We start from the raw sequence: 22,232 nt of genomic DNA, 5'->3' as shown, positions 1-22,232 counted from the left end.
CTGGGAAGTAGTTCTCAATACACGTATATTGAACAAATCTGGAAGCAACTGGCAAATTTAATGCCCAAGTGCCCAAGGCAGGAGCAAGGCAGAGATGAGCAACTGCATTCAACATAACTGACGGAAACAGACCAATCAAGATTCATGTGGCTTCCAGGGATTTTTGCAATAAGTAGTCCAACACTCTGGATGGAAGGCTGTTGCTGACCTAGTGATGGGGTATTTTGAAGACACGTCTCTGCTTTGGATTGCAGGTAACTGGGGACTCACACTTTCCCTAAGTCTGCAGAATGTCTACTGAGCTGTCAGAGAATGAAATGTGTAGCTAGGGAGATATGCCGGTGTGCAGGAGGACCATAAAGTGATAGGATAGCCCTTACAATCTTTTCTAGTCAAGATCACCTGTGACTCCCTTGAGCAGAAGCTCTTGAACCTTGAGGGGTGGGGCAGGGGGGAATTAAGAGGCAGCAAGTGCAGTGGGGGAACCACTTCTAAGAGGGCTGCTCTGAGTTGCAAGTACTTGCTGTATGAGGGAAGAGATATCCTCCCACCAAAGTCCCAGTTTTCAGTCTGAGTCCCAGGGAAATAATTTATACAAAGTTTTCACCTGGGACATTTCCCTGAGAACTGGCATATCATGCACATGTCTTTCATGCCTCTGCAAACACTAAATAAATTTCTTTAGGTGGTTACTCTGCCCAAGAACACAACCATTTTCTTTTTAGGCAAGGACCTAAAATTCAACAGTAATACTACTTCAGAGAGAGACGAATGTCCATTAACAGTTAAAGAGATAGGACTGGAAAAGGTCAGTTTTCATTCTAATACCAAAGAAGGGCAATGCAAAAGAAAGTTCAAAGTACTGCACAATTGCACTTATTTCACATGCTAGCAAGGTCATGCTCAAAATCCTCCAGGCTAGGCTTCAACAGTACGTGAACCAAGAACTTCCAGATGTTCAAGCAAGATTTAGAAAAGGCAGAGGAACAGAGATCAAATTGCCAACATCCACTGGATCACAGATTAGGCTAAAGCCTTTGACTGTGTGGATCACAACAAACTGTGGAAAATTCTTCAAGAAATGGGGATACCAGGCCACCTGACCTGCCTCCTGAGAAATCTGTATGCAGGAGAAGAAGCAATAGTTAGAACTGAACATTGAACAACAACTGGTTCAAAACTGGGAAAGGAATATGTCAAGGTTGCATATTGTCGCCCTACTTATTTAACTTATATGCAGAGTACATCGTGCGAAATGCCAGGCTGGATGAATCACAAACTGAAATCAAGATTTCCAGGAGAAATATCAATAACCTCAATAAGCAGATGACACCCCCCTTATGGCAGAAAGCAAAGAGGAACTAAAGAACCTCTTGAGGAAAGTGAAAGAAGAGAGTGAAAAAGCTGGCTTAAAACTCAACATTCAAAAAACAAAGATCATGACATCTGGTTCCATCACTTCATGGCAAATAGATGGGGAAACAATGGAAGCAGTGACAAACTTTATTTTCTTGGGCTTCAAAATCACTGTGGACAGTGACTGCAGCCATGAAATTAAAAGATGCTCGCTCCTTGGAAGAAGAGCTATGACAAACCTAGACAGTGTATTAAAAAGCAGAGACATTATTCTGCTGACAAAAGTTGGCACAGTCAAAGCGATGGTTTTTCCAGTAGTCATGTATGGATGTGAGAGTTGGACCATAAAGAAAGCTTAGTGCTGAAGAATTGACGCTTTTGAACTGTGGTGTTGGAGAAGACTCCTGAGAGTCCCTTGGACTGTAAGGAGATCAAACCAGTCAATCGTAAAGGAAATCAACCCTGAATATTCATTGGAAGGACTGACACTGAAGCTCTAATACTTTGGCCATCTGATGCAAAGAGCCGACTTGTTGGAAAAGACCCAGATGCTGGGAAAGATAGAAGGCAGGAAGACAAGGGAACAACAGAGGATGAGATGGTTGGATGGCATCACCAACTTAATGGACATGAGTTTGAGCAAGTTCCAGGAGATGGTGAAGGACAGGGAAGCCTGGTGTGCTGCAGTCTATGGGGTCACAAAGAGTTGGGCATGACTGAGCGATTGAACAACAACAACAAAGAGAGAGGATTTACTGTGTGAGGTCAAGGGCATGAGCTTTGTTTTTCTTTAAAAATATATTTATTTATTTAGCTGTGCCAGGTCTTAGTTGCGGCATGTAGAATCTAGTTGCAGCATGTGGGATCCAGCTCCCTGATCAGGGATTGAACCTGAGCCCCCTACATTGGGACTACAGATTCTTAGCCACTAAAGTACCAGGGAAGTCCCAAGGGCATGAACTTTGTAATCAGTCTAGTTGAGTTCCGTTTTTTCAGTTCTGCCTACACTAGCTTTGTGGCCTCGGACAAATTGCTTGATTTCTCTGAATCTCTGAGAAACAGGGATGATGATAACAATAATATCCATTCTGTTGACATTATAGGCTATTGTTGTAGGCATAAAGTAGTATGCATTAATTATGATTGTTGTTGGGGCAAAATTGGCATCAGTAGTCCCTGAAAATTGCCCCAGGAGAGAGTCCATTTAGAAGCACTGACATGTGGAATGAATAGTCTAATCTGGGAGTCTTACCAGCTAAGGATTTTCATGGGAGGGCTTGCAAGAGGGCTAAAACATGAGTTTGCTTTGAGGAGTGGGTGGGATTCAGATGTGAGAGAACTTTTCTAGAAAGAGAATAGGTGGGAGCAAATGTTTAGAGGCCAGGATAAACAAGACATTTATGTCACCTATCAAATTCTGCCCACTCCACATTGCAACTTCTCTAACATGCTGGTATCTAGTTTAACATACAACAGGCTTTGCCATCCCTAATTTACAGATGGTGAAACTGAGACTCAGTAAGATTAAATGTGTTGCCCAAGGTCACCTAGAAAAGAAATGGCAGAGCCAGGGCTCAAATCCAGACTATCTGGGCCAAACTCAAAGGTCCTTCTGGAATATATGCTGCATGTTTGGAACACAGCACATAGTTTCAGTTTGGATGGAAAGGAAGGTTTCCTGCTAGGGCACTACGGGTGGAGAGAGGGCTGGGTAAACCAGAATATTGAGTGCAAGGCAAAGGGGTTTGTATTGACCACAAAGCCTAGGGTGGCAAAGTATGTGAGCAAGCAAGCCACATAATCTAATATTTATCCAGGATTTCCAAGGCATAGGCTATACCAACTAATAATTAGGCAGTTCAGAAGGGAGAAAGCTACCCTTCGTCTTTAGTCCTGAATGATTCCTCCTCTTGAACTTATTTTCTTGATTGTTATTCCTCAGCAATTTCCACCCCACAGATAGCATCATATGTCAATAATGAGCAAGGTGAAAGAGATCCTGATTGGTTCTGGATCCAGTAGTGAAGTACAGTGATGAAAGTGCTCACACACAGACTATTATAGCACCCTGAGTACCACTGAATCAAGCCTTCCGTAAGAGCCGTCTACATTCTTTTCCTAAGCTGAAGGTTTCAGTGTAGGTCAATGGTGAAAGGTGAATTGCTAGAGCGCTAATAGACAATGCCCACTCCTTCCTTACATTGTGTGAGGGAATTTCTTAACTGATTAAGTAGAAGTTTGCTTGGGATCTTAAGTGTGTAGCTGCAGTAGCAATTCCTTCTGTCCTCCAATCCCTTTTTTAAGGGAATTTTAAAATGAATGCTGATCTTCAAAGCTTCAACAAATGTATACGCCCTATGGCCACATTTTCACTGTTAGGAATTTATCAGCAAACTCAAGAATGTGAGTATGGTGTGCTCTTTATAATACCAAAACATTGGAAACACCTATTTTCACTACTGGGGACTTGGTTGAGTAAATTGTGGTCCATCTTACTCAGTAGAATGCTATGCAGCCATTAAAATGATATTGTTGAAGAATATTTAATGGCATAGAAATTGTCAACCTCCCATGGCACATCAGCATTCTTAGGTAGAATTGATATAATTTGGTCCCTTAGATAGGCAACCACATTGGCTCTGTCACCACCTGATCTTCAACTCTTAGCCTTACACTTGGGATGCTGGAGATGTTGGAATTAATGAGCAAATCAGCAAATTCCAGCATCTTCTACTTAGTGCCGTGTCATCTTTAACCAGTGCAACTGAGTGTAAAATAAGTTCTTGAGTTTGTTAAAATGAGTTACAACACAAAGGCTCTCCAGTTTAAAAAAATAAAAAAAGAGAAAGGAAGGAACTCCCCTCCTTCCAGCTCCCCTCAAGTCTCTAATCTCATCTATGAAAAAGAACTGTACTTTACTGTCCACAAAACAGTCTGTTTTCAAAGTGAGAGAACTGCTCCGTGAGGGGAGCCATCAGTAACTGCGGTTCATGAATTCCTGCTTGTTTATAGAAAGCAGGGGCTAAGGATAGACACTTTGAAACCACCTGTGAAAGAATTAAAGACCAAGGGGGGCAAAACCCCCATCACAAACAGAATCTCACTGATCAAGTGTGAAAGAAAAGGAAGAAAGAAAAAGCCAAGTAGATCTTTGCAGGCAACCACTAGATGGACATAGAATTCAAAAACATTCTTTAGTGAGATCAAGGATAACAGGCTTTGAAGCCTGGAGGGCTGGCGAGTCTCAGGACCAGCCTGGCCATGGCAATCCCCACACCGAAGCATCCACAGTCTTGCACTTGCTGGAGTAAAGCATTTAAATGGGAACAATGTCAAATTTCACAGCTATCTTATGGCCAGTGACCTTACGGGACCCCAAAGGAAAGACAGATAAAAAAATGATTGTTCTCAACAAGTTCTTGAAAGCGGAGAAATCACATAGACAACCTCGAGAAACAACTTCAAAATGAAAATGTCCACAAACTGGCAGGCAAACAGTGCTTATTTATTTATTCACCTATTGATTCTTTTTACCGAGGACTCAACCGTGTGTTCTGACTCTACAGAATACACACAAAGATAAAGTCCATCACCACAGGTCATTTGTTTATGAGGATGATATTATTGTGGGAGAGGAAGAGGTCACAACTATTCTGAATTATTTAATCAATTTGAAACAGGTTTTATTGTTATAGAGACATAGTATCAGACCAAAAAACCCCCCATACATTAGGCGTGTCTTTTAGACCAGAATTTCAGTGACACTTCTCATGCCCTAACTATGTGTAAGTGAATCATCTTAATTTTTTAAAGAGAAAATTTAAAAGAAATAAACATTACACATGTGGTGAAAATTCCCTCTCATCATGGCCCTCCAAATCTCCCACCTTCCTTCCCAGAGGCAGCTATTACCATGAGTTTGAGGTGTATAATTCTGTTCCAATTTTTTACCTTTACCTGAATATATATGGTCCCTAAAGAATTATGATACTGTTTTGTTTGTAAATTTTTTGGTAAATGGTATCATACTATATATATTGCTCTGAATTTATTTTGCTAGTACATTCAACTTTATGTTTTTTCTACCTATCCAGGTAATTGCTTTATTCCTTTTTTAGACTTAATTTTTTTAAGTCTTTATTGAATTTGTTACAAATATTGCTTCTGTTTTATGTTTTGGTTTTTTGGCCAGGAGGCATGTGGGACCTTAGTTCGCCAACCAGACATTGAACCCATACCCCCCTGCATCGGAAGGTGAAGTCAACCACTAGGCTACCAGGGAAGTCCCTGGACTTAAATGTTTTAGAGGAAGAAACCAAGAAGGAAGAAAAAGTTTATTCACACAGAACAGTTACATGTACCTATATGTTTCTGCCTGACTCTGACTGGGACACTAAAGTCAGGAAGACTTCTTGGAAGAAGGGAGGCCTACATTCAGCTTTTGAAAGAGAGAGAGGAAAAAAAAAACAAGTGGCAAAGAATGTCATAGTACATTTCAGAGAGACCCCTTAAAGTAATATCCTAAACTAGGAATTGTTGAGGTTTGCTGTGTGATCTTTCTTTCACTATTTAGAATATGGGTTCTACGGCTTTTTTTTTTTTTTTTTTTCTCTATTTTTACATTTTGGTTACGTGAAAGTTTCAACTGTGAAAGTTCCTTTAAAAAGGAACGTAATACTAATCAAGATTTACTAAAACCAAACAACTTCAGAAATTCAATAAAACACTAGCACTGAAGTCCAACAGGTGACACACAAACCAATTACAAATGAAAGAGTCTTTGGTCAATGGGGTTGCTGGTGTGCTGAATAAAATACATTCAAAATGTATTTTCAGTGTGAGATAAAGATATGGAGGTCACAAGTAAGTGCTACTTGTGTTAGTAGTTTTAATTTTACCTTGTCAGCGCCCCATGTACAAAACTTGAGAAAGCGAGACTTTGATTTGTTCAGTTTCCTTAAGGAGGGGCCACAGAATCCTTGAAGCATGATTTGAAAAAGATGGATAAGATATTCCACCCAAAATTCAACATCACCTTTAATCTTGCCCTCTCCTCCTCTAATCCCTAGGTAATGTTTTGTGCTTCTTTTGCAGGAAAGCAATTTTGTTAATCACTTTAGCACCAATTCTTGCATCCCTGGCAATACTCAGAACTGCTTCCATCCAAGTCTTTGATGTGGGAAAGAAACACACACACTCTTTCGCATGTAATCTGAAAACAATTCACCTCTTGCCAATGAATGCACAGCACTCCACTTTAATAGAGAGCAAGTTCTGTGGAGGTTTCTAATCCTTTCTGCCAAAGAAGAGAAGAGAGAGAATCACTCAGGTAGCCCAACCTCATTCAGAAGTTAAAATCACTTGGAATGTTTTGTGGTGTGTTTGGGGCTTTTTAAAAATATCACTTGCTGAAGATTACTGCTCTCAGGGGAAATCAAAACAACTCAAGATCAAAAAAAATAAATAAAAAATAAAAAAATAAAGGTTCCTCAGCCCCAACTCAAACAGGATATTCTTCTCAACTCAGATAACTCTTGATCTAAGTGTATTACAAGAAACCTGCTTTAATCCCTCAAAGCAATGGTGTTATAGATAAGTAGCGGTAACATAGGTGGCTTAAATTCCAGAAGTGTACAAAAGACTTGGTTGGAAACAAAACTAAAAAAGAAAGAAAGCTCAATTCTGCATTGCTGTGACTTGAAGAGGGAAATTTAGGGCAGTAAAAATGCAAAGAATGACCCCTAAAAAATAAATCTCTATAAAAGTCTAGATTTGTCTTAATGGTCTTGTGTGTTGCTTACAGTATGTGTCTGAATTTGTGTGTGTTAGGGGTATGTTTGTGTAAGCATTTTAAGACAGGGAAATTGTTTTACTGATTTCTGGATCTGATGGGGTTCATTTGACAAATCTCTTTATATATTTTACTATGATAGTACCACATTCTGAAGCTTTGTTTCACAAAGGACTTTTAATAACTTAACCAATTTTAAGTTTAATTTAAAAATTTTAAACATTCCAGCATTTTATCTGTTTGGTCCTTTTTCCTAATGTATCCCTGCTTACTTAAATGCAGTGAGTATTCTTTTTCCTTCCATCAGTAATTGAAGTATTTTCACAATCTGGGTATTAATTTTGATCTACCTTCTGACATCCTAGTTAACATATCTCCTCCTCGGAAGCAAACACTGGTACTAGGTTAACATCCTAGTTAACATCTCCTCCTGCCCCCAACTCCTTCACTGTAGCTTTCTGAGGCAAGGTAGCAGTAATTTTTTCCATTATTCCCGAAATATGCTTGAAAATGTATAATCACTTTGCTGTATACCAGAAACACACAACACTGTAAATCAACTATACTTCAGTTTTTAAAAATCTATAATTTCTCAGGATCTCCATCTCTCATACCACTCAACAGAAGAATCACTGTGATCAGACCCACAGCTTCCCTAGCTTTTTAAAAAGATAATATTTATTATTCAATAGGCAATCCATACAGTTAATAGTCTAAAAATTCAAAAGGTATGAAATAGTGTATAGTGAAAAGAAACCCTATCCTGTACCCAACCAGTCCTCCTTGGAAGCAAACGCTGGCACAAGGCTTTGTGTCCTTGTCCAGAGAGAGCTGGCACCCGAAAAGTCGAAGCAGGCCAGCGTACTTTCCCACCCACCCCTCAGTGGTGACATGGATACACTCCTGCATTTTGCTTTTTCACTTAATGTTTATTAGCTACCCTTCTGCATCTGATCCTCCTCATTCTTTTTCACAGCTGTTTGTTTACTGTTCTATTCTATGGGTGTTCGGTAATGCATTTAAACAGTGTGAAATACATTTGTCCCAAACATTTCTATTCTCTGTCAATAGCTTGTTTCTTCTCCGGTTGTTTCTGTGACTCTGCTGCGGGCACTGCTGAATAAGTAACATGGGTTTTAATTAACTGTATCATGGAAGGCTCTTGAAAAATGTTTATTTTTGAAAATCTTTAAAATTAAAAAAAATTTATCTAAAGGAATATGAGTTTATAGTTTTAAGAAATCTGGACTTATGGGAGTTGTGTGATACCAAGACTTTGTTAATTTTCTTAACCTACAAAATGTTAAATATTGCTTTATATACCTTTAATTGAATACCAGTTCAACAGACTATCTCATATGACTAAGGACTCAAATCAAGGAAACTGTAATGCAGTTGACTTTAACTCTTGGGAGAGCTAGGGAAGTTGTGGGTCTGATCACAGTGATTCTTCTCCTGTTGAGTGGTATGGAAGATAGAAATCTTAAGAAATTACAAATTTTTTAAAATTGAAGTATAGTTGATTTACAGTGTTGTGTTGGTTTCTGATATACAGCAAAGTGATTCATATACATACATATATATATAATATTCTTTTCTGTTATAGTTTATTACAGGATACTGAACATAGCTCCCTGTGCTATACAGTAGAACCTTGTTGTTTATCCTTTTTGTATATGGTAGTTTGTATTTCGGAGAAGGCAATGGAATAGAAGCCTACCAGGCTCCTCTGTCCATGGGATTCTCTAGGTAAGTATACTGAAATGGGATGCCATTTCCTTCTCCAGGGGTTCTTCCCAACCCAGGGATTGAACCCAGGTCTCCTGCATTGCAGGCAGGCTCTTAACCATCAGAGCCACCAGGGAAGCCCAGTACAAATGATATCATGATATTTATCTTCTCTGTCTTACTTCACTTAGTATGATATCTCTAGCTCCATCCATATTGCTACAAATGATGGTATGTCATTCTTTTTGATGGCTGAGTAGTATTCCATTGCATGTATATATCACATCTTCTTTACCCATTCATCTGTCAGAGGACATTTAGGTTGCTTCCATGTCTAAATAGTGCTGCTGTGAACATTAGGTTGCATGTATCTTTTCAAATTAAGAGCTTTCTCCAGCTTTATGTCCAGGAGTGGGATGGCTGGATCGTATGGCAACTCTTATTTTTAGTTTTTTAAGGAAGCTCCATGCCTTTTTTAATAATGGCTGCACCAATCTACATTCCCACCAACAATGTAGAAAAGGTTCCCTTTTCCCCACACCCTCCCCAGGATTTGTTATTTATAGACTTTTTTGTGGGGCCATACCATGCAGCTTGTGGGATCTTAGTTCCCTGACCAGGGACTGAACCTGGGCCCTTGGCAGTGAGAGCACAGAGTCCTAACTATTGGACCACCGGGGAGCTCCCTATTTGTAAATTTTAAAAGTGTTTTATTGATTTGGCTGTGCTGGGTCTTAGTTGTGGCATCTTTAGTTGAGCAACTAAAGCGCACCATTTAGGTGTGCTCTTAGTTTCAGCATGTGAAATCTAGTTCCCTAACTGGGGATCAAACATGGGCCCCTGCATCGGGAGCGTGGATTCTTGGTCACTGGACCACCAGGGAAGTCCCTGTAAACACTTTTTTTTTAAAAGATGTATTTTTTTTTGGCAATAGTGGGTCTTCGTTGTTGCACGAATTTCTCTAGTTGTGGTGAGTGGGGGCTACTCTTCCTTGTAGTGGCTTCTCTTGTTGGGGAGCATGGGCTGTAGGCACACGGGCTCAGTAGCTATGGCACAGGGGTTTAGTTGTTCTGTAGCATATAGGATCTTTCTGGATCAGGGATTGAACTGGTGTCCTTTGAACTGCAAGGTGGATTCTCAACCACTGGACCACCAGAAAAGCCCCCTGTAAACTTTTAATGATACCATTCTGACCAGTGTGAAGAGGTACCTCATTGTAACTTTGATTTGCATTAAGAGATGATAAATGAAGGATCCTGGGTTGTGCCACACATCCGCTGAGATTGGTCATGCTTGAGGAAGGCATAAGCACCTGGGCAAAATTTCCTTTCCACTTCCTGTTGGCTCCCATAGCACCCGGAGGCCCATGCCCTGGCCAAGTGGGGATCTGAACTCCTCACTTCATCTTGCCAAGGCTGGTAACTGTGCAATTAATGTTTGGTTCTACTGTCAGACTGACTTCCATTTCAGGTTTTTCATTTGTCCATTTTACTCCTAATTTATGAGCTTCTAGCACATATATGAAGTTAAATTTCTCTTTCCGCCCTTTTTTTTTTTTTAAATGAGGAAGCTCTTCTAGCGGAAAGCCTATCATCTGTTGTGAAGGAGAGCTGGTGTTGACTTGAGGCAACAGAGTTGGTGGTCCAGTGGCCATTGTCTTGTGTTAGAAGCAGGTGGTCTTGCTAAGCTTCATGTGTTTGGAAACTTCTCTGATTGGAGCTTGTGTTGTTAGAGGAGGAACTCAAGTTGTACTCCTTTTTCAGGACAATCTGCTGAAATCCCCAGGGGCTATGGACTTCTTCCTGCTTTTCTCTCCCTGGTAGGTTTTAAATGTAGGGGATTTTTCTCACTCATCTTTCCATTTGAAAGATGCCATAAGAAAGGGGAAAACAGCTGCCACGAGAAAGGGCGAAAAGCAATTATATAGAGTATATAATTCTTTAGAAGTAGTGACATAGGTTCTCAAAAGATAACAGTTAAATATGGGCCTAAAAGTCATAATTCTCTTTACACAGTATGTGTATGTATATATATATGTGTATATGTGTGTGTGTGTGTATATACACACATACACACACACATTTTTAAAAACTAAAAATCCCCCAAATTAAATAAGACCAATATTTATTCCACTCACATCCAAACTTTTGTTTGTATTTAACAGCTGAATACAACCTACCATCTGTTCAAAATAATGTAACTGAATGCTATTTCAGAAAAGTTGTCTTTTGTGTTTTTCACATTTTTAACAGGACCCCAAACCTAGGACAAGATAAATTATATCCTGTGGTTTTAGTTACTGTAATGAATGCCTCAAATGAAAAAAATTTACCTGAAGTTTAGGCATTCCTAAATAGTATAATTATAGAAACAGAAACAAGGTTATATTTGACCTTGTACTTTCTTCCAGAAGAGCTGAAGATGCTTAAGAGAAATTTTTTCCCTAGAACTTATCATCTTCTTCTTGAAAAAGAACTCATTTATATATATTCTATCTCAGTGGTAACTTTATTTTTATTATGTATCTATGTATGTATTTGGGCTTCCCAGGTGGCGCTAGTGGTAAAGAACCTGCCTGCCAGTGCAGGGGACATAAGAGATGCAGGTTCAGTCCCTGGGTCGGGAAGATGCCCTGGAGGAGGGCATGGCAACCCACTCAAGTATTCTTGCCTGGAGAATCCCCATGGACAGAGGAGCTTGGTGGGCTACAGTTCATAGGGTTGCAAAGAGTCGGACATGACTGAAGCGACTTAGCATGCACAAACCCATGCATGCACATGTATGTATTTAAAGAAATTCCCAGAACATTTCACAAGATTTATGGTTGCCTTTATCTTCATTTTGTATCTTTCATTTGTTGCCAAATGACTCAGTCTTCTGACAGAGATCAGAAAAATCACAAATTCTGATGTCAACATAAATTATCTTAGATCCTAATGCTGATGGTGTGCTCTCCATTTTGTTCAAAATTTCCTTCAACACCACTTATTGACATAAGAATGCTATCTCAGACTAACTAATGGTAGCATTACTGAACTGGCAAATCTAGAAATTTGCTTTCTTATTCCCACAGTCCCATTTGATATTTCTATTTTGCCCACCCCCTTACCTTACTTGCCATATGGTCCTCAAATTTTGTGTACATGTGTGTATATCTTTCACACATAAATTGGTGCTTGGAAATGTCTGTTTCTCACAGTTGTAAAGTCAGAACAGTATCTTAGAATGACATCTGACCCTCTGGAAAATCAATCTTTTTAGTATAGCTATAAGTTTGGATAATTAAAAGTCTTAAGTAGTTTAAATTTTGTTGGAGATGACTTATGGGACATTATTTTTATGTCTTTCTTTTGCATTTGGGATGACAAGATAGGGTTTCATAATATCACAAATTTCTAACTCAGAAAACACAGCCTTCATGTGCATTACAAGTTTTGCCAAGATTTTCTCTAAAAAGTCACAAAAAGGTAAAATAAATTTACACACACACCAAAAACACCTTTATTTTTGTATAATAGATTTAGATTTACAGAAAAATTGTGAAATCAGAATAGAGTTCTTACATACTACCATTATCAACATTTTATGTCAGTATTGTGCATTTGTAATGATTAATGGACTAACCAGATTTCCTTGGTTTTTACCTAATATTCTTTCTCTCTTCTGCTCTAGGATACCACATTCCACTTATTTGTCATGACTCTTGTTTCCTCTTGGCTGTGATAATTTCTCAGACTTGCCTTGTTTTTGATGATCTCGACATTTTTGAGGAGGACTGGTCAGGTAGGTTCATAAACCATCCTTCAGTTTGGATTTGTCGCATGTTTTTCTCATTATTAGACTGGGATTATGGCTTTTGGGGAGCATGGCCACAGAGGTAAAGTACCATTTTCATCATGTGTATCAAGGGTACCTACTATCCATGTGACTTACAGCTGATGATGTTGAACAGGTGTTGATCACCTGGCTGAAATAGTGTTTGTCAGCCTTCTCCACAAAAAGTTACTCTTTTTTCCTCCTCTTCTTTACATACTGTATTCTTTGGAAGGAAGTCACCGCATGCAGTCCTCTTGGGAGTATGTGTGTATGGTGGGGGAGAGCAGTTGTGCTCCATGTCCTCGAAGGTGAGGTATAACAAATTGTTTGGAATTATGTGGGAGATTTGTAAATGGACTTTTAAATAAAATATTAAAATTAGCTTAAATTGAATGAAATGATTTTGTACATTCAGGTACAAACACCTCTTAGGTTTTTTTCTTTAAAAAAAATTTCATTATCTATGTAATATATGTTCACTGCAGAAAACTTAGAAAATATAGAAAAGGGTAAGGCAACAGCAGAAAGAACTTTCCATAATTCTACCTCTCATCAGCATCCATTTCTAGAATTTGAACATATTTCCTTCTAGTCTTTTCTGCATAAAGTAACTATTTTTAAACAATATTTTAAATTGTTTCATATGAAATAAAAATATATTATCTTTGAATATGACAAAGACAGTGGATTCATAGAAAAACAGATCAGATCTTGGGGTTTCTAACAGGATTTCAGAATATAAACTGCCAACCTGACAGAAATAGAGGAAAACAATAGAAATAAAAACAATAAAATGGGAAAGACTAGAGATTTCCTCAAGAAAATTTGAGCAGATATCAAGAGATACCAAGGGAACATTTCATGCAAAGATGGGCACAATAAAGGACAGAAATGGTATGGACCTAACAGAAGCAAAAGATATTAAGAAGAGGGGGCAAGAATACACAGAAAGATATTAATGACCTAGATAACCACAATGGTGTGATCACTCACCTAGAGTCAGACATCCTGGAGTCTGAAGTAAAGTGGGCCTTAGGAAGCATCACTATGAACAAAACTAGTGGAGGTGATGGAATTTCTGTGAAAGTGCTGCACTCAATATGCCAGCAAATGTGGAAAACTCAGCAGTGGCCACAGGACTGGAAAAGGTCAGTTTTCATTCCAATCCCAAAGAAAGGCAATGCCAAAGAATGTTCAAACTACCACACAATTGCACTCATCCCACATGCTAGCAAAGTAATGCTGAAAATTCTTCAAGCGAGGCTTCAACAATATGTGAACTGAGAACATCCAGATGTTCAAGCTGGATTTAGAAAAGGTAGAGGAACAAGAGATCAAATTGCTAACATCTGTTGGATCATCAAAAAAGCAAGAGAGTTCCAGAAAAACATCCACTTCTGCTTTATTGACTAGGCCAAAGCCTTTGACTGTGTGGATCACAACAAACTAGAAAATTCTTCAAGAGATGGGAATACCAGACCACTTTACCTGCCTCCTGAGAAATCTGAATGCAGGACAAGAAGCAACAGTTAAAACTGAACATGGAACAACAGACTGATTCAAAATTGGGAAAGGGATACGTCAAGGCTGTATATTGTCACTCTGCTTATTTAACTTTTATGCAGAGTACATCATGCAAAATGCTGGGTTGGATGAAGCACAAGCTGAAATCAAGACTGCTAGGAGAAATATCAATAATCTCAATAGGCAGATGACACCACCCTTATGGCAGAAAGCACAGAGGAACTGAAGAGCCTGTTGATGAAAGTGAAAGAGGAGACTGAAAAAGCTGGCTTAAAACTCAACATTCAAAAAACGAAGATCATGGCATCTGGTCCCATCACTTCATGGCAAATAGATGGGGAAACAATGGAAGCAGTGACAGACTTGATTTTCTTGGGCTCCAAAATCACTGCTGATGGTGATTGCAGCCATGAAATTAAAAGATGCTCGCTCCTTGGAAGAAAAGCTATGACAAACCTAAACAGCATATTAAAAAGCAGAGACATTACTTTGCTGACAAAGGTCCGGCTAGTCAAAGGTACGGTTTTTCCAGTAGTCATGTACGGATGTGAGAGGTGAACCATAAAGAAGGCTTGAAAGTGAAAGTGAAGTCGCTCAGTCATGTCCAACTCTTTGTGACCCCATGTACTGTAGCCTACCAGGCTACTCTGTCCATGGGATTTTCCAGGCAATAGTACTGGAGTGGATTGCCATTTCCTTCTCTAGGGGATCTTCCCGACCCAGGGATCGAACCTGGGTCTCCCACATTGTAGACAGACGCTTAACCATCTGAGCACCAGGGAAGTCGCTTAGTGCTGAAGAATTGATGCTTTCGAACTGTGGTGCTGGAGAAGACTCTTGAGAGTCCCTTGGACTGCAAGGAGATCAAGCCAGTCAATCCTAAAGGAAATCAGTCCTGAACATTCACTGGAGGGACTGATTCTGAAGCTGAAGCTCCAAAATTTTGGCCACCTGATGTGAAGAACCAACTGACTAGAAAAGACCCTAATGCTGGGAAAGACTGAAGGCAGGAGAAGGGGATAACAGAGGATGAGATGGTTGGATGGCATCACCGACTCGATGGACATGAATTTGAGCAGGCTCCAGGAGCTGGTGATGGACAGGGAAGCCTAGAGTGCTACAGTCCATGGGGTCACAAAGAGTCGGACATGACTGAGCGACTGAACTGGACTGAACCTGACGTATAATTTCTGAAAACAAAACTTTAGACTCTATCTTTCTATTTATGTGATGCCCAAATGTTTATACATTTATCATTAGTCCTCATTTCTTCTTTCTTATACTCTAATTCGTTATCTTACTATTACATGAGACACATTTTAAATGAAATAAAATTTGAAGAAACTTAGGTGGCTAGTTAAAACTCTGGCAATGATCTAGGGTTCTCTAACTGTCTTGTTGCATGGTGTGTCTGGATGCATAACAACTATAACTTTATTTTGGGGAGACTTTATTGATTTCATAAATGTGATCCATGCTTCTTTAAAAAAAAAAATCAAGCAATAGGGAAAAGTACAAAGTAAAATTCCATTACTAGAAGTAACCATTATTAGCATTATTCTACAAAGTCTCCTTTTGAATATATATAAATAGGGACAAATTTACAAAAAAGGCTCATATAATACATACTATACACACACTGTTATTTAACAAAAGAAATTGAAGCTGAAGTAAAATGATGAAATTACTAAACTTTTGTTATATGTTCTTTTGCAAGACAGTAGTTCCTACAAATCCTTTTAAAGTTTTGCAAAAAGATTATGAAAAGCATAAGAGGCTGTGGATTCTACATATTAACCCTTAGAAAGTTATTAACAGTTGAGACAAGGACAGAATCTACTTTAATTGTTTAGAAGCAGCTTTTATTTAGATACCAGACCTGCCTGATGGTCAGAGGAAAAGTATATTATTAGGTGTGGCTATATTAATTGAAAGGGATCCTAGAAGACTCTGAATTCAATGCCTTATTCCTATTCCATTTTCTGTTGTGTATGGTGAAGGCTTAGGACTTCCCTTGTAGCTCAGTTGGTAAAGAATCTGCCTGCAATGCAGGAGACCAGGGTTCAATTCCTGGGCTGGGAAGATCCCCTGGAGAAGGAAATGGCAATCCACTATAGTATCCCTGCCTGGGAAATCCCATGGACAGAGGAGTCTGGTGGGGTACAGTCCATGGGGTCGCAAGACTTGGACACAATTTAGTGACTAAACCACCACCATGGTAAAGACACAGTTCAGAGTAAGAGCTTTGGGGTTAGAATGTCTAGATTTGATACCTGTTCTGTTATTTAGGAACGGTGTGACCATATGCTTCAGTTTCATCTTCTGTAAAAAAAAAAAATAGGTTAATCGTATCTTCCTTATGTGGTTATTGATAAGAATAAGTGAGACAATACATGGAAAGCTCTTGTAATAGTGCCTGATACACAGTCAGTGCTCAATAAATATATGCTATTATTATTATTATAAATTGTCATTCACAAAATAATCTCATTCTTTCTCATTCATCTCAGAATAATTCCCCTGCTAAATCTGCTTACTTTTAAAGTTAAAGGCTGGGGCCCTGAGGGCTTAAGAGGCATGCGGGCACTGGCATATTGGATGTGGGAGTAGTCTCCTGCCTAAGATTGTCATCTATGTTTACGAGAATGTACAGAACACACAGTTCTAGCCTTTTCACAATCCTAAACATATAAAATACCTATTAACAATAATTACTACTATGCAAGTCAGTTACATGGACATACACAAAGAACTTTACATCTGAACTTAAAAATCCTCTCTAAAAGTGAACTAATATTAGTATTTCTCAATTCCCAGTGAAATTCATAAAGTCTCATACATTTTACAGCATAGGAAATATAGGCAATATTCTATAACTTAAAATGGAATATAATCTATAAAAATACTGAGTCTCTGTGCTATACACCTAGAACTGATATTGCAAATCACCTATCTTCTATTTAAAAAGTAGAAAAAAGAAATTGAGTCTTATGTTTTAAAATATTATGAATTTCATGTTTTTGGCATTCTAAGTTAAAAGTAGTCCAATGCTTACAGTTTACTTATTATGCAAATTCTAAATTTAAAATGCCTTATAAAAACAAAGTAAATTTCAACCCCGCCCCCCCATAGTATTTCACTATGTTTCCTGGATTTGAACTTCAAGGGAGTGGATGACTTTCTAAAGATGTTCTGAAGTCCAGTGTACTTTTTATTTTCTTTTTTTCTAGCTATTAAGGTGTTTATTTTCTTTGATAATAAAACACCATTAAGTATTCCATGAAGATATGCATTTAGTTTTGTTACAAGCCATTTTTTTCAGTCCCAGCTGATTTTTTATCTTTTTTTTGGCTGCACCGTGCAGTGTGTAGAATCTTAGTTCCTCAACCAGGGATTGAACCCAGGGCCTGGGCAGTGAAAGCACGGAATCCTAACCACTGGACAACCAGGAAATTCCCATCCAGCTGATTTTTTTAAATAACCTGTCTCCAAAAAGAATTTTAAAAGTGCTTGTTGTGATGTTTTTTTTCAAAGTTTTTTTCAAGTTTGTTTTAAATCCCACATTGGACTTTTTTTGCTTTGTTTTGTGAGGGAGGGAGGGTTGATGAAAAATTCTAGGTGCTTCTCTGAGTTGAAACTAAACTGTAGGGTGTTTTTTTTTAATAGCTTAGAAATTTAGAGACACACCAAATCACCACCAAATAACAGAATATATGCCAATTTTCCATTTTGGCTTTGCCTTTCTGCATAGTGAGTATTTTGGCTTATTTTGGAAATCAGTAAACCATAAATTTTAGTTCACTTGATCTCCAGTTTGGGTGCAAAAGAAGGTGATATTTTTAAGTGATGGTTTAATTTCTCCAATAATGAGGGCAACATGGGATAAAGAATAAGTTGCATTTGTGTGACTGTGGATTTTAATACTTGATTTAATTAAACAATTTTCTGCGCCTTCAAGTCCTCTACTGAAAACTAGGTACAGTGTGGATGAATTACTTAGTTTTACTCTGTGTAAAGAAATGGTTAAAAAAAAAGTCAAACAGTAAGAAATTACAAACATGTTTAACACAAATCAGAAGACAAAATGTAGGAACCATATGCTATATTCATCTGCTTTCCTTCCAGAGTGGCTCACAGTATACAACTGTAGCAAAATCAATAAATGTTGAGTTGATGATATTACCTCAATATTCAGCATTCCTACCTCAACAGCCTTCTAACAGTATGAAATAAGTAAATATCTTTATAATGATTTCTAAGAGATGGTCTAAATTCTTTAGTTGTACTGAAATGTCATGTCAAATATTGTTTTTAATAAGTAAATCACTGGCTGGAGTTTGGAAATCTTTTTTCTACACAAAGCCTTTGTTGTACCCCACCCCCCCACACCTTTTGTAGGGTATTTTTTTGTAACAGGATTTGACCTGTAACTATTATTGAGAATTTTCTTAGAGGAGTTCAAAGCATTTTACAGGGATCATCTCATTTATCCCTCGAAAGTAAGGCAGAGGCATTATCTCCACTACAAACTGAGAACACTAAAAGGCCAAGATAGGTGGGGTTTTTTGTTGTTGTTTTGTTAAGATCAAAAAGCAGTTCTAGGGCAAAGCCAGATTCTGGTCTGACCTTGTTACATGATGCTTCTGCGGTGACATAATGCAATGTCCTTCCTCTCTTGGGTCTCTCCTTATGCTACCTGTTGAATAATTTCCAGAGTTGATATTTCATTCATTCTTGCTTCTGAAAATGGATCTTAAGGTGTAAAAACAAAATAAACCCCTAAAACTTTTACTATTAGGGTTTGGGGCACAGGATACTTAGGGATAGGTATCTTTCTCCCCCACCTGCAAATCTTAATGCCTCCACCAGTGCTGTTCAATAGAAAAAATGTGGGCCGCAAATTCAAGTCACATGTATAACTCTAACCTTTCTAGTAGTTACAAAAGTATATTTAGGCCAATGTATCAAAAATCTTATCACTTCAACATGTATTTAATATAAAACTATTAATACGATAGTTCACATTCTTTATCTTGCATAAGTCTTCAAAATCCGGTGGGTTTTCACACTTACAGCACACCTCAATTTGGACTAGTCGCATTTTCAATGCCCCTAAGCCATGTGTGACTAGAGGAGACAGTATGGGACAGCATGGGACTTCAGTAGACTTTTCTTAGCTCTCCCTTCAAAATGGTACCTTTGTGAATGGGATGGGGGAGCCTGGTGGGCTGCCGTCTATGGGGTCGCACAGAGTTGGACACGACTGAAGCGACTTAGCAGCAGCAGTAGCAGTGTGAATGGAATGAATAGTGTGGGGAAGGGCTCCTGGATGACCTTGGAGAATCCACTTGCACTTGGGTGGTGACTAATAGCTTTACCACTTGATTATCCATGACCAGGGAGTGGATGCAGGATCTAGAGGACTGCAATCTTCCAAAATGTCAAAAATACCAGCTCATTGCTAGAACTGAGGTATATACACCATGTGAGATCCCAGCCTAAGGAACCCGCCGACTTCTAGAGGTGCAGTTCGTGAGGCCCTGGTATATGGCCTGTGGAAAGCAGGCATCAACGAGGTAGAAGAGGGGTATGAGAGGGGGAAGGCCACCCAAGTGAGCGCTTCTTGAGGGCAGGGCCTCAACCTAGCTGCTGCTTGAAGGCAGAAGCTCCTATGGCCGTCCTAACCAGGCGCTTGGTGGGCCTCACGTGCTAGATGAACGCACGCTGTGTTTCCGGCACACACTCCGGGCGGCCCGGGGCATGGGAGGGGGGCGCTCTACGGCCCCCGCCCGCACTACGAAGCCGCTCCACGGCCTCGGGTGTGAGGGGCGGGCCCAGGCTTCGGCCCGCGCCGCCCCATGTGACCCGGTCCGGCATGGTGTCGCCTCCTCCCGGGGCGGCGGCTCGGGCTTGGCTCCGCGTCGGGCCGGCCCCGCGGCCGCTCATGGGTAGTCAGGGCGGCGTGGGGCCCCCCGGGAACGGTGGGCCCGGCGAGGGCGAGAGCGGGGAGACGAGAAAACTGCAGGAGGAAGGGAGAGCCGCGAGAGGAAAGCGGAGGAAGGGGAAGGGGAAAGCGGGAGCAGGGCAAGGCGGAAAAGGAAACGGGGCGGAAGGAAAGCCGGAGCCGCCACAGGCGAAGGAGGAAACGGGGATGGGGGCTGAGGCGGGACCGAGTGCAGGCCTAGGAAAGGCAAGAGAGAGAGGCGGAAGCGTGGAGGAAGGGGCGAGAAGGCTCGTCAGGGGAGATGAGGGGAGCGCAGGGGCGCGAAAGGAGGCCAAAGGGAGAGGTGAGGGGAAGAAGGAGGAATGGAGGGTCAGGACTGGTAGGCGGGAGAGCGCCAGGCCGGCAAGAGCACAGGGACGAGGGGGTCAGGCTTGGGGCCGCCTCGCGGGGACACGGGCGGCCATGGCGACAGCGGCTGAGGAGGAGGCTGCGGCGGCCCGGGAGCCAGCCTGCCGCCCAGCCGCGGGGCCCGCACTCCTGCGCCTGCCGGAGGAGCTGCTGCTGCTCATCTTTTCCTACCTGGACATGCAGGCCCTCGGCCGCCTGGCTCAGGTGTGCCGCTGGCTGCGGCGCTTCACCAGCTGCGACCTGCTCTGGCGCCGGATAGCCCGGGCCTCGCTCAACTCCGGCTTCACGCGGCTCGGCACCGACCTGTAAGCGCCCGCCCGCTCCCCGCCCCAGGCCGGCCCGCGTCCCGGGAAAGGGCGGGGCGCCGCGGCCTGGTCGGCCTGGGGCCGTGTCGTACCCTGAATTCCGAGGTCCAAACCCGGCCTCCTCCGACCCCTTCCCGAGCACAGTTCCTCTCGGAGGCCTCCATCTGAGGAAACCTCCCTAGAGCATCTCCCTTAGTCAGCACCCTCTCTGTGGGCAGCTCCTCACAATTAGCCATCTTAAGCACTCTCTTCAGCTGTTAAATGTGTCTTTTCGCAGACGTTGACTGCCTGGGTTCCTCAGGCGGAACTGTGGCTGGTCTGTGGCTTTAGAGGCCTCCTCCCATCCAGGTGTAGGACCCATGTCCCCTATGTGGTCTTTCAGGACGTTTTTATGGACATTCATCCTCTCACTCTCTTCTAAGGATCGTTAGGCTTCTGGGCTCTGATAAAATCAAATATGGAGAACAGGGCTCACACTCCAAAAAAAAAGGTCCCTTGGTCCAAGTGTCAGCGATAATTTATGACTTGATGGAGGCAGAATGACACGCAAAAAGGGTACCTGCTTATGGCAGGGAGTTGGATGATGTATACAGACTGTACGTGAAGGCATGGTATTGTAATTTGGCCTGTTCTTGGTAGGATCTGAAGCCTGTGAATGCAGAACTTAATCATGTAAGCTGTTACATAGGAAAGGGAGAAAATGTGTGGAATTGGAGTAAAAACTTTCTGATAGCACCCAACTCCATCCAATTTGGATTAAAGACATTTAAAAAGATAGTTTTAACACAATATAGCAACATTAAGGAAAGTTGGTTTAAAACATAAAAAGTTATAATATCATCACCTCTAGGCAGCTGTTCAGTTTTAAAAATTGCTTTTCATTTGCACACTTCTTCCCCCACTTAGTTGCTATCCTGCTGATCCTAGCAGAATAGGTACATAATGTTTGTGGGCTGTACTATGAGATTAAAAACTTTCCTCTAATATTAGACTTTCATGTTGTATCCAGCTTTTTGCTATCATAGACAACAAGGAAATGAATAATTCAGTGCATTTTTTGGTAACAGCTTTATTGAGATATATCAGATACTGTATAATACATGTCTTTTTGAATTGGTTCCTTAGAATAAATTCTCAAGATTGGCATTATTGAGTCAAAGGTTATGGTTTGTAAAAAGGCAATGTACCAAGTTACAGTGGCACTAGCAGCGATTTCATATAAGAATTTAAAAAATCTTTGCTATTTTAGTGGACATATAATGATATCTCAAAGTTTTGTTATTTTGCCTTCCTTTAGCAGGATAAGTATTTTCCCCTGTGTTTGTTTCACCTATGAGATTGTCTTTTCCAAGTCTTAGTC

At 40.5% G+C, this 22,232-nt stretch overlaps 1 protein-coding gene and 1 long non-coding RNA gene across 5 annotated transcripts in view; one reads left to right on the top strand and one right to left on the bottom strand.

The window, feature by feature from the left end:
• LOC101908075 (uncharacterized) overlaps positions 1–20,846 on the bottom strand; it is a 39,788-nt gene extending 18,942 nt beyond the window's left edge. Inside the window, exons 1-3 of one of the 2 annotated variants that reach the window (XR_009493054.1) lie at positions 20,739–20,846; positions 18,842–18,911; positions 16,489–16,537 (exon numbers count right to left, since the gene is read on the bottom strand). This is a non-coding gene — a long non-coding RNA (uncharacterized lncRNA). The remainder of the gene's footprint in view (positions 1–16,488; positions 16,538–18,841; positions 18,912–20,738) is intronic. The other variant, XR_815696.4, reaches the window with a different exon arrangement.
• The window catches only part of FBXW4 (F-box and WD repeat domain containing 4), an 83,334-nt gene continuing 81,187 nt past the window's right edge, over positions 20,086–22,232 (top strand). The window contains exon 1 of one of the 3 annotated variants that reach the window (XM_059881836.1): positions 20,086–20,872. In XM_059881836.1, coding sequence (XP_059737819.1) covers positions 20,091–20,872 — 782 coding nt within the window. In that variant the 5' untranslated portion in view covers positions 20,086–20,090. 3 annotated transcript variants of the gene reach the window in all.

This window comes from Bos taurus, chromosome 26 (genome assembly GCF_002263795.3).
Source record: "Bos taurus isolate L1 Dominette 01449 registration number 42190680 breed Hereford chromosome 26, ARS-UCD2.0, whole genome shotgun sequence".
Classification (NCBI taxonomy): Eukaryota; Metazoa; Chordata; class Mammalia; order Artiodactyla; family Bovidae; genus Bos; species Bos taurus.
The sequence above is the reverse complement of the archived record's forward strand: the minus strand, read 5'-3'. Positions and strand labels throughout refer to the sequence as shown.